Source organism: Vitis riparia, chromosome 10, assembly GCF_004353265.1.
Source record: "Vitis riparia cultivar Riparia Gloire de Montpellier isolate 1030 chromosome 10, EGFV_Vit.rip_1.0, whole genome shotgun sequence".
Lineage (NCBI taxonomy): Eukaryota > Viridiplantae > Streptophyta > Magnoliopsida > Vitales > Vitaceae > Vitis > Vitis riparia.
Window position 1 is genome coordinate 12,646,844 of NC_048440.1, and position 12,458 is coordinate 12,659,301.

At 35.1% G+C, this 12,458-nt stretch overlaps 1 protein-coding gene across 3 annotated transcripts; it reads left to right on the forward strand.

Annotated features, from left to right (window-relative positions):
• Positions 1 to 1,070: 1,070 nt before the first annotated feature.
• Positions 1,071 to 11,246, forward strand: LOC117924227 (pentatricopeptide repeat-containing protein At3g04760, chloroplastic). Of its 3 annotated transcripts, XR_004652744.1 has the most exons (3): positions 1,071 to 3,750; positions 5,938 to 6,026; positions 10,177 to 11,246. XR_004652744.1 is itself a non-coding variant. In XM_034842813.1 (2 exons), exon 1 carries the CDS (start codon positions 1,262 to 1,264, stop codon positions 3,743 to 3,745), a length of 2,484 nt encoding a protein of 827 aa, XP_034698704.1. In that variant the 5' UTR covers positions 1,071 to 1,261; the 3' UTR covers positions 3,746 to 3,750; positions 10,177 to 11,246. The 3 variants fall into 3 exon arrangements, 1 of the variants encoding a protein (XP_034698704.1); XM_034842813.1 differs by lacking the exon at positions 5,938 to 6,026; XR_004652745.1 differs by lacking the exons at positions 1,071 to 3,750; positions 5,938 to 6,026 and adding an exon at positions 7,504 to 8,705.
• The last annotated feature ends 1,212 nt before the right edge of the window (positions 11,247 to 12,458 follow it).

Below are 12,458 nucleotides of genomic sequence, written 5' to 3' on the forward strand. Positions count from 1 at the left end.
AAATTCCATATAGGAACCTTGCATAAAATCCATATAGGACCTTTTACAATAAAATTGTTTGATTTTAGGGATTCTTTTTAATATGTAGCCTAAGTTAAGGGTGTGCTTACTACTTACATGCTTTCAGCAGTTATCCGCTCCGCACTTGGCTACCCAGTGTTTACCCTAGGCTTGATAACTGGTACACCATAGGTGCATCAACTTGAACTAGAGACCTTGCCCGTGAAGTAAATCATCGCACCTACGGTCCAACCAATTGGGAGAGAATCAATAGATTGCTTTTTGGAAGCGATTCATCCTTTCCGAACGCAACACACAACTCTTTGTTGTACTGCGCTCTCCAAGTGTGCTTGTTCCCGCCTTCTTCCTTACCATGACAAGTCTTTGTGAAATAACTCCGATGAGAAGAAAAAAGAACTCATCGGTCATTCTTTATATATATATATGTGTGTGTGTGGTGTAAATTAGAATGTAAAGATACATGAGAGATTATTTTTCATCACTTTATGATAAAAACTACTTTATTGAAATAAATAGAATAATTATATTATTTAAACTAGAAATTGAAATATGATTCTTTATAGACTCAGACATATAATGGCAATCCTTGAGTTCTAGATGACATTATATCCAACTGATGGTTGAGATTTGTTATTCCTCATCCAATGGTTGTGGTCATTTTTTAAAATTTATTTGAAACCATATTTTAAAACTATTGTTTTAATATATATTTAAAATTATGATTTTCGTATATTGCATGTATTTGAAATCATATTTTAAAATTATGACTTTTAAATTTGTACTGTATTTTTGTTAAAAAAGATATAAGTTCGAAAAATAGTTTAACAGCCAAATCCTATATTTTGTTTGGCGAATGGAGCAATTTCACCCCAAATTTCAGAAACTCAATGGAGACTTGTAAGAGCATGTTTGACGAGGATTCTAAAAATTGTTTGTAGGCTTTTAACACTTGATCAACTATTTTGATAAAAAATTTAGAAGCGCTTCGTAAAATACCCATTGTAGAAAAAAAAAAATGAAGGGGAAGTAAGTTGGCCCATTGTGCAAAATGGGGGACTTAAGTTAGCCCATTGTACAGAAGGTGCGTGCAAGGCCAAGTTTATGCATGCATAGAAGGAAAATTGATTGTTCGTTGGAAGAGGATTAAAGGCTTGAAGTTTGATAGTGGAGTCTTCTACCGTCGATTCATGTGGTATTAACGTAAGCTTCGTGACTTGAATAAAAAATTTCGGCCGTTAAAATGCTCTTTAATTTCAAATTTCGCTCCAGAATCAGAGAAACCCTTGCTAACCCTCATAAATTTAGGGATTTATTTGAATTTCGTGCATGTGTAATTGGCGTTGAGGTTGGACCTGCTTGTAAACCCAGAAGTTCTTTCCAATTTCCCAGTTATGTACTTAACACATTTTTCTCGTCATTATCATCCAGAAACCCTAATCCTAGTTCTCATTCAAACCCTAGTTTATATGGCGAGAGAGACGATTTTGATGCCATCGGAGAAGGGAGTGACAGATTTAAGCAAATGGGTTTTGGGGAATCTAGGGATTTAGGCCACTTTGGAAGCGGGCTTGATGATTTGGATGATAATGAAGAATCGAGTGATATAGAAGAAGGTGGTAATGACCATAATGATGACGATTTAATGGTTTTGAATTCATTTACTGGAGGTTACAGACAAACAGAAGGTATTAGAAGATTCGAGGGAGGTGAAGATGAATCTAGACATCCTTTGGTAAGAGAAATATGTAGGTTAATTGAACTTCGATCAGCCTGGAATCCGAAGCTTGAGGGGGAATTGAGGCATTTGCTAAGGAGCCTGAAGCCCAGGCAAGTTTGTGCAGTTTTGCAATTGCAGACTGATGAGCGGGTTGCTTTGAGATTCTTCTACTGGGCTGACCGGCAATGGCGGTACCGGCATGATCCCATTGTGTACTATGCAATGCTTGAGATTCTAAGCAAGACAAAATTGTGTCAGGGGGCAAAGCGGGTTCTTCGACTTATGGCTAAGAGGAGAATTGAGCGCCGGCCTGAAGCATTTGGTTATGTGATGGTGTCATATAGTCGGGCAGGCAAGTTGAGGAATGCAATGCGGGTTTTAACTATGATGCAGAAAGCAGGAATTGAACCTGATTTGTCAATATGTAATACTGCAATTCATGTTTTGGTAATGGGAAATAGGCTGGACAAGGCAGTGAGGTTCCTGGAACGAATGCAAATTGTTGAGATTGCACCTAATGTTATCACCTATAACTGCTTGATTAAGGGGTATTGTGATTTGCATCGACTTGAGGATGCAATGGAACTGATTGCTGAAATGCCTTTTAAAGGTTGCTCTCCTGACAAAATTAGTTACTATACTGTGATGGGTTTTCTTTGTAAGGAAAAAAGGATTAAAGAAGTGAGACTGTTGATGGAGAAGATGTTGAAGGATAGTAATTTGTTACCGGACCAGGTTACATATAACACTCTTGTCCATATGCTCTCCAAGCATGGCCATGGGGATGAGGCTCTTGAATTTTTAAGGGAAGCAGAAGAGAGGAGATTTCGGGTTGATAAGGTTGGGTATAGTGCTATAGTTCACTCCTTCTGTCAGGAAGGAAGAATGGACAAGGCTAAAGAAATAGTGAATGAAATGTTTTCTAAGGGTTGCATTCCTGATGTAGTCACCTACACTTCTGTTATCAATGGGTTGTGTCAGGAAAGGAAGGTGGATCAAGCTAAAAAGATGCTTCGGCAAATGTACAAGCATGGTTGCAAGCCAAATACTGTATCATACACAGCTTTGTTAAATGGGCTTTGTAAGAATGGGAACTCATTGGAGGCAAGAGAGATGATGAACATGAGTGAGGAGGAGTGGTGGATTCCAAATGCTATCACATACAGCGTATTGATGCATGGGTTTCGCAGGGAAGGGAAATTGTCTGAGGCCTGTGATTTGGTCAGGGAGATGATTAAAAAGGGTTTCTTTCCAACACCAGTTGAAATTAATTTACTGATTCAGTCTCTCTGCCAAGAGGAAAAGGTGGATGAGGCAAAAAGGTTCATGGAGCAGTGTCTGAACAATGGATGTGCTGTCAATGTGGTAAACTTTACTACTGTAATTCATGGGTTTTGTCAAAAGGATGACTTGGAAGCTGCTCTCTCATTGCTTGATGATATGTATCTAAGTAACAAACATCCAGATGCAGTTACATATACAACCATAATTGATGCACTGGGAAAGAAAGGTAGAATAGAAGAAGCAACTAAACTTGCAATGAAGATGCTTCGGGTGGGTTTGATTCCTACTCCTGTCACATATCGGACAGTTATCCACCAGTATTGTCGGATGGGTAGGGTGGAAGATTTGTTGAAGTTATTAGAGAAGATGCTTTCAAGGCAAGAATGCAGGACAGCATATAATCAAGTTATTGAAAAGCTTTGTAGTTTTGGAAACCTCGAGCAGGCCTATAAACTCCTGGGCAAGGTTCTCAGGACAGCTTCAAAAATCGATGCCAATACTTGCCACATGCTTATTGAAAGTTATTTGAGCAAAGGGATTCCTTTGATGTCATATAATGTGGCTTGTCGAATGTTCAATCGGAATCTGATTCCTGATCTGAAGCTGTGTGAGAAGGTGAGCAAGAAACTAATGTTAGAGGGAAAATCAGAGGAGGCAGATAAGCTTATTTTGCGGTTTGTTGAACGTGGTCGCATTTCACCTCAGTGTCAGCTGGATTTATAGAGCTAGTGAGGCTTCTTTTACTTTTCCCACATTGTCTTCTGCTGATGAGAAATGTATTTTTTTTTTCCCATTTTTTTCCATGTTATTAATATGCAAATGAAATGGCATATCCACAAAGAACTAACAGGAAAGGAGAAGCCATATGATATATATAAGGCACCCTAGGGCCAACAAAAGAGATCAAAATGAAGACCTGGACTAAGCTGAATTACATTAGCTTCCCCTGAGCCATTAGCCCATGAGGAAGAAAATTTTTACTGTTAGCTCTCTTAGAACCAGGTATCCAACATCCTCTAAGCCCATTGCCCAACTACAACTATCAACCACTCAAGGTTTTTGTTTGTCTTCTTATTTATTTTATTGATTTAGTTTCTTATGTCATTGACCAACCATGTTTTTCCTTTTCATTTTTTCTTTCATGTCCTTCCTTTACATGCTTTTACATTTGTGGAGATTCCTCTTATTGCTATATTTGCTTTAATTATTAAGGGCCATTTGGATGTCCCATGGAAATTGGATGAGTTGACTTTATTTTGTTTTGGATCTGAAATGGGATCATCGTGTTTAGGACCTTAGGTAGCGTTTAAACAAGTCTACTTGTTTTTCTTAAACTTGTTTGAAAAATGCATTTGGATCCCAATTAGAGAGCTCATTTCTGTTCTTTACTGATTATGGTGATGCTTGACAATGCTATATAACAACTTAGGGCCCCTTCCAATTAACTCCCTTCACTCTCTTGTGATCTTATGGTCCTAAAAGGCATAATTTCTTACCATGTCCCTGAAGTTGAGTTTGACGTTTTTGTTTATTTATTTATTTGGATATTAATTTTTTTTTAATAGATAAAGAGAATTATAAAAAACAGAAAGAGGAAACACCAAACTAGTGCCCTCTAGGTATACAGGGAGTATAAAATTTATTTGGATATTAATTGGAGCTGTGATCCAGTAGTTTGTGAACTTATTCATAGTTTTTCATATCTATAAGATGTTGCTGATAATTAATAGTCATGGAGGGGAAGAGCACAGAATCCTAGCAACAAGTAAAGCATAAAAAGCATTAGTTAACTGTTAGATTGAATTTACAATCAAGAGTTTTATACTATGTTCAGAGGTTATTTCCAAAAACAGTTTTTTTTTTTGTTTTTTTTTAAGAACAAAAAAATAGAAAAACATGTTTGACAATTAAAAAACAGTTTGAAGAACGATTGAAAATAAAGCATTGCAGTTAAAAGTTATTTTAAAGAAAAAACATATCAAGTTCTCAAACATACTTTTGTTTTACAAAACATCAAAGAATGATTATCAAAAACAGTTCTCAAAAACAATTTTTCAGAATTGTTTTCAAAAACACTTCCCAAACAGAACCTTAATTTTTATGACATCCATGGAGTGAAGGTCTTATTGCAAGTATATCAGATATGATATAAAAAATTTATCTCTAAAATGCTTGTTAGTCTTTCAGGCTATCCACTTCCCTCTTGTCAAATTTACCTTCTTGTGTAGTATAGTTCCATGTCCTTGATCAATCATCCAAACTAGGCATTTATATGGTTTAGGAATTAAAGAAAGGTAAAAAGAATCTCAGTCACTTAGTTGTCTTTTTTGTACCTTTATTATTATTATCTAATATACTATTAAGGAAAAATGGTGGGATACTTGGATCAACCGGACAATTAAGGGCATAGTCAGACATTTCACATATCAAACGAGCTTGACATAAAAATTCCCTCAATAGCAAATAACTATGTTGACTACTAGAATATGGTGTAGCGGAATGGCTAATGGAGCATATTAAATAATCCTGAAATAAATAAACTAATATACCATCCATGAAAGTTACTTTTATTTAAACAATTTCAAGTAGTGATTTTTCAGGTAAGGAATTAGGACAAGGGCTACTTGGATTCTAGATTAAGCATTAAGTTAACAAATATATATGATTATTATGATAGAAATTGATTATTGTCATTAGTACAATCATTATTTGATTTAAAATTTGTTTGGAACTTATTTGCTGTGGTTGACTTCTATGAATGATATAATTAGCTTAATTTTTTGGAGACTGTTTACAGTGCTCTATTAATTTTTCTGCTACTCTGTATTCCAATAGTTGGCCTGCACTTATTTGTTCACTGTTGAGGTTGTTTTCATGTTGAGCTTACTTGGTATGTGAATGGGTTGATCTGACAGGGACAGCATGTCAATTTTCTTGAGATGCTGATGGATGTGATCTGGGAATGCTGAGCTGTAGTCTTGTTTGCTGTAATATGTTTTTGGAGGTATGGGAATTACTTGAGACTTGTTGGAGAATCACACTTGGGATTTATACATTTTTATAGAAAATGTTAAGAGATGGAGTTTTCAGAGAACTAAAAAATAACTAGGTTTTTGAAAGAAAGTTTGTGGAGTGCTCGGGATCTAATGGGCCGGTTTGAAATGCTTAGTTGTTAACCAATCTCTTGATTTAAGAATACTTTCAGCATTGTATAGTATTTTCCGAATTTCTGATCATTGTAGGTCCCTACTTTGTGCCTTGCATGCACAGGTCGCTTCCACCCAACAATTCCTGATACAAAATCCTTCCTCAGCCCTCTCCTCCTCCTTTTGCACTTCTTTTTTCTCTTCTCAGGAATTTCAAATATCAATATTTATTAACAAAGATTCCATTAGATCTCTGATCATTTTCATGATCAGTCTGTTGCTTCTTAGTTTTTCTGCTTCCTTTTTTCCTTCAATCTTATATTTTATTGGTTGCATTTGCTATCTCTCTGTTGTTGTGAATATTTGTCTGGTTAATCATTGCAGTTGGATGATTAATATTTTTAGAGGGATCACTCTTGATTGTTTAACTGAAATGTTTCTTTAGTGTTTGATCATTATTGCTTCAGGCATTTCATCTATATGATTTATTGTCATATTGAAATCTTTATGTCTCTCAATTAGTAGACTGCAGATGAATTTGACATACTGGAATTAAACTCCCCACCCTAACTACATTTTAGGAACTTCTTGGAGTTGCATTTATGATAAATTCATGTTAATTTTTCATTTTATTTTGTCAGTGTAGAAAGTCATGGAGCTTTTTGCATAGTTGCACATTTCTCTTGTATTATTTACTGTTTATGGCATGGTACTTACTTCTTATCTACATGTCCCTTCCATTGTTATCAATAAGTTTTTGTTTGGTACTATGATGCATTTCTATTCTTCTAAAATTCATGTTTGCAAAATTCCATTTGGTTGCTGAAATGTACGGAAAGAAAAGACATTAACAAATCGAATCTTAGATTTCTTTTTAATTGGAAACTGAAGATCAAAGACCTCCACTAAATTGAGCCTAATACAACTATTTGAATCTCTGAAGTGGACATTTCAATGTCTTGGAAACCAAAACAATTTTACAAATAAATTTAAATTTTGCTTGATTCTATTTGATTTTCTTTTAATTTCTTGACAACCAAACAGAGGATAGAAAGAAAGCCAAACTGGCAGCCTTTTTGGTGCTTATCTTATACTAGATGACAAAAGATCATTGATGTCTATCTCTTGGAATTCAGGACCTTAGATTGGCAAATTATTCTGTGATTTCTATATCTTCTTATCCTTTGCCAACCTTTTTGGCAGGATTGGGTCGTCCTCTCTTAAGTATCTTTTTTTATTTAAAAATTTAAAAAAGAAGATATATGTATTCACATGTAGGTGTCTCATCAATAATGATGCTTCTTTCTTTTTTTTTGGTTGGGATCACAACTGACATAAAGCGCTGCACTGCTCATGCCAGTTAGCTGTGTTATTTTTGTCATGAAGTTTTTAATGTTACTTGTTTTCCTAATCCTCCATTTGATTGCTGATGAAATGAAGTGTTAAAAACAAAATCAAACCTTTGAATTGTAATTTTCTTTTCTACTATTTGAGGTGCAATTTTTTTTATTACTAAACACCACATAATTTCATAGGCAATTCATATTGAATGTTGGAATGGCTCAGAGGGTTTATACTCATCACTGCTGGTTCTATGACAGTATAGAAATTGCAGTGGAAATTCTCATGGATAGGATATGGTTAGAAAAGTTATCCAAAGCTTGACTTTGTTGGTGGAGATTAGTGACTTAACAATCCAGTGTGAACAAAATATGGTTTTAGAGCTTGTATAGGTCCAACACCATTCCTATCAGAAAATCAAAGGTTCAACACCATTGTGCAACTCAGCCATATTGAGTATGACACTATGACTCAGCTATGACTTAGCTGTGTCGACCTTGGCATTACTATACCAGCCAATTTTTTTTTTTTTTTGCTAGAATCAGAAAATCTGTAATGGATCCCAAACATTGTCTGGGGAATGGCCATTCAGAATACAACTTGGCAAGTCGTATCAAACTCAGTACTTTGAACCTTTAATATAACTGTTTGATGGCCCAACTCTAGGAAGGTGCTGAAAGAATATAAGAAAGCTTGCAGGGCTACATCTGTTCACCCTATTTACAACAGAGTAATCTCTAGTCTCTGTACTGGTCATCAATTTGCTTGGTTGTACCTCAGTTAAGGCTTTTTCCATGGGAACCTAATTGCATTATACTTTTAATCTACAGTGCCTGATTACTATCATGAGTTCAATCTCACCCAAGCATAAACTTTTAAGCCCTAACAACTAAATGATCAATTAGCATCAAAGAAATAAACAGTTCTACTTCTTCATGAATATCATTGGTGAGAAACCCTTTTTCCTCGACAGTATTTTTGGGTGGTGCTTCAGATATGGGCAACTCTGTTTAACTTATTTGCAATGCTGGGTGCTTTCTCGTGAGATATGGGCAATGCTATGTAGCTTTTGTGCACTGCAGATATGATTGAATTGAATGAGAGAGGATTTGGAGAATTTTGTGGTATGCATGCTCCAAGGATTGAGAACATTTACCCTCTTATTAGCATGATGCTTCAAAACTTTCATTTTACTGGTATAATCTCATATATTTCTTTCTTTATTTCTTCTTTCTTTTTTCTCTGATAATGGGGGAAACTGAAATATTAGCTCAAGTAATCCAATTGTTTATGCATTGTAGTGTGGAACTTTAGTGCCATACTAATTCAGTAGTGAATAATGCATGCTTCATATGTTTGATTTCAACAATTGCATTTCCATCATATCCTTGCTGTAATATCTTTCTTTCTTTCTTTCTTTCTTTTTGTGTGTGTATCTACTGAAATTTTGCATTATTTTTCATCTCATGCATGCCCAGAATAGATATTTTGAGATAGATCACTGTTGTTTGCCTGAATGCAAATATCTTCTAAAACCATAACAAAAAAAAAAGGGCCATATCAGATTTTTCTTGGCCTTTCAGTGGGATCTATAGGTGAACAGATCTGGGCATTGAACTAGGAAATCTGAAAGATCAGAAACAATTAGTATCTTCTCCCATTTGTCTATCACGTTTTTTTTGTGATCATTTTATTTGGGGTTCTACATCCTTCTTTGGAGCCTACCAATTACTTATTGTGTTTACCCTTGTTATCTTTTCTTTTCTTGTATTTTTCCTCACGTTTTATAGAAGCTTTTCAAAACTGCCAATTAGACAAAAGAAGCTGCAAATTTGTCTAAACTCATTTCACATTTTCCACTTCTTGTTTGTCCTTGTTGCTGTATTTCATATCGCCCCTTGTTATGACTGAACCTTTTAATCTTTTCTGGTAAAGTGTTGCAATGATCAATATAGGAGAAGTATGTTTACCATAGTTTGGTAAACAGGTGAACTTGGAGAGATGGATCTATAAACATTAAAAAAGTTTCAATCATGTTGGTGAAGCCTCTAATTTGGATTCTTCTAAGTTTGTTCTAATCTGTTGAGAAAAGCAATGTTTTCAGCCTCAAAATTTTGTTTTAACTGTATTTTTCTTATAGTTTCACAAAGACTATTTTGCTCAAGATATCTGAGGGTATAGAAAAGAAAATTACCACAATGTATTAATTGTGTAGTTACCAGTAAGAAAGGTGCAAATATCAAACCACGTCCCTGCATGGTGACGTGCTTAATTTAAACATTAAATTGACACATCCAACATCATTATAACCCTCCACACACTTTTGCTTACAAGATTTTAAAATTTATATGACCAACATTAAATTAGCACATGCTGCAGCAGCCCATGTAGGTCCTGCTAACTTCTATCCATTAATTTAATTATATGTGGGTAGCATATTTCTTGAGTGATACTCCTAATTGAGTCTCCATCTCTTAAACCTCTAGTGTTTGTTCTGATCCCTATTTTGTTTGTTATTTGTCAATGTATTCATATTACTTAGATAATAAACTCAAAACTGCACAGGAAAATTGTAAACTGATCTTTGAAGCCATTGATAGTTTTAAGATGCCTTTTGCTTCAGTGTTGCAGGTACTAATTGACCTTTTTCTTTTTGGCTTCATGCAGATATGATTGTTGGTAATCTCTGTAATTTGGTGAACACAAGGAATGGATGCTCTGTAATTGAGTTGACTACCACATAAGAGAGTGGTACAATTTTTATACTCAATCACGTCTCAAATGCATAGTGTACAGAAAATTTAAACACCATTTTCATGCTTTACACCTGGAAAGTCTCAGACATGATGCAGGCATAAAAATTTAGATACCATCCCTATCTTTACAACTTGGATATACCTTGAGCACCCTCTTGGCTTTTGCTATGCCAAGCATCAAGTGATGCAAATTGAACTGGGTTTGCCGTTGGAGAGAATTCAAGGCTTCCACAGTAGGATAGTAGGTTTTAAACCTTACATTTTCAAGGTTTGACTAGCAAACAAGTGTGGGAGCATGGAGGTTGGGGATTGCTTTGGAGGAAAAGAGTTCTGCTAGATTGGTGCAGGGGCTTGAGAATCTTGTGGTAGAAGTTGATGTTGATATTTTTGACATTATTTGAGGCCATAATTGGAAATGGGACCGGAACTCTTGATCGTTAAAAGTCATTAGCGAGCTTCTTGACAGAGAGTCAGCAGTGCTACTGGCAGACAAAGCTTTGCCGAGATGGAGATGGATTTGATCTTGAGGTTCAGGACACATTTCTCTCTCTCTCTCCCTCAGAGTCTAGCTGGGCATGCATTATAGTTGAAGCAAGTGAAATTGTGAAAACAAAGGATGCTTTGTTGTTAACTACTCATGAAGGGCAACAACAAAATCTTGTAAAAAAAGAAAAGAGAAAAAGGAAAAGAAGGAGAGCAAAGCAATGGTGGGGTTATGACTATGCTTTTGCTTTTGCATTGAGGAGATAAAAAAAAAAAAGGGTCTTATGTTGAAAGACACCATATGGAACCTTCTAACATGTCTGCTTCATGGCCGACCCATCCTCTGCTAAAGATGCCACTGTTTCTTCTTCAGTATCCATCATGCTTGCCTGTACTAAATATACCCCTATTTTTTTATTCATATTCTATGGATTTTTTTCATGCTTCTCTCATTACTATCATTCATATATATTGTATGTACTTTCTGGGTTGTAATTACTTTTCTTGCTGTTTGAGACTAAAGTCAGTATGGAGCAGACCCCTTAAAAAGATTTGATTCTGTCACTTCACAATCCATGAATGAAACTTGTGGATGAACCACTTCACTTTTGGTAACCCTTTTGGCACTCCATGGAGATGAAATCTCCATAATTATTAACTACTAAACTATCTTTGACCTTTCTAATCTGATTTGAAGTTTTAGGCTATGCTCGGTTTTGGAAAATTTGAGGAAAAATGTGAGAGAGAAAAAAAAAAATAAAATAAAACAAAGCGAAAAAAATGGAAAGAAAGAGAAGTGAAAAACAAATAAAAAATAAATTAGAAGTAAATAAATTATTTTTATATGTAATTTCAAATTTATTTTATTTATTTTAATTTTTATATAAAGATTAATTTTTTCTTGTTTTTATAGTAAAATTAAATTATAAGAAAAATCATTTTCTTAGCACTTTTTTTCCCCTTAGAATAGCCTATTGACCTCACAGCAATAGGGTGAGGATGTTGGGTTGTCACTTGTCATCCACATGTTCCTCCTAATTCACTTATGTTTTGGCAAATTAGCTCCATGTGATCATGCCTAAAAGGGGCAAAAGACTGGTTGAAGTCTCAATGCCATAAGTAACAAATATGTGGGAGTTATAAGTAATACTATAGCAGAATTTTCTACTTGACCTTTTTTGTTTTGTTTTGTTTTGCTTTGTTTTGGCCCATTTTTCAAGCTATTAAGAATGGCTTAGACCAGAATAAGCCCGTTTTTGAACATTATTCTATGTGTTCATTTTTCTAATAAAATCATTTGGTATTACATGGTAAAGTTTTAGAGATCTTTTTTTCAAGAGAATGTTGTAGAAGACAACCAGTGAAGCAGATTTTGGCATATAGTCACTTGTCTTGCAATGAATGTCTTGTGGCAAATTCATGAATTTGGAGTGCATATTGCCACTTGGTTGGTGCCTTCACCATCTGAGTAAGACTGCCCTTTTTCTCTTCCCTTGGGTTGTTAATGCTTGGACTCGTGTGACAAAACCAGCTCTCCTCTTCTTCATCTTCTTTTCAACATTTTGACTTGATGTTTTCCCCAAGATTCATTGATCTGGTTTTTTGTGATTTGCCAAAACAATAACTCTTCATATAATGCATGAATCATTTTGGTGTTTTAAGAGCTTTGAGCTGCATAATTTGACCTTGAACAGATGCTAAGAGGATGGT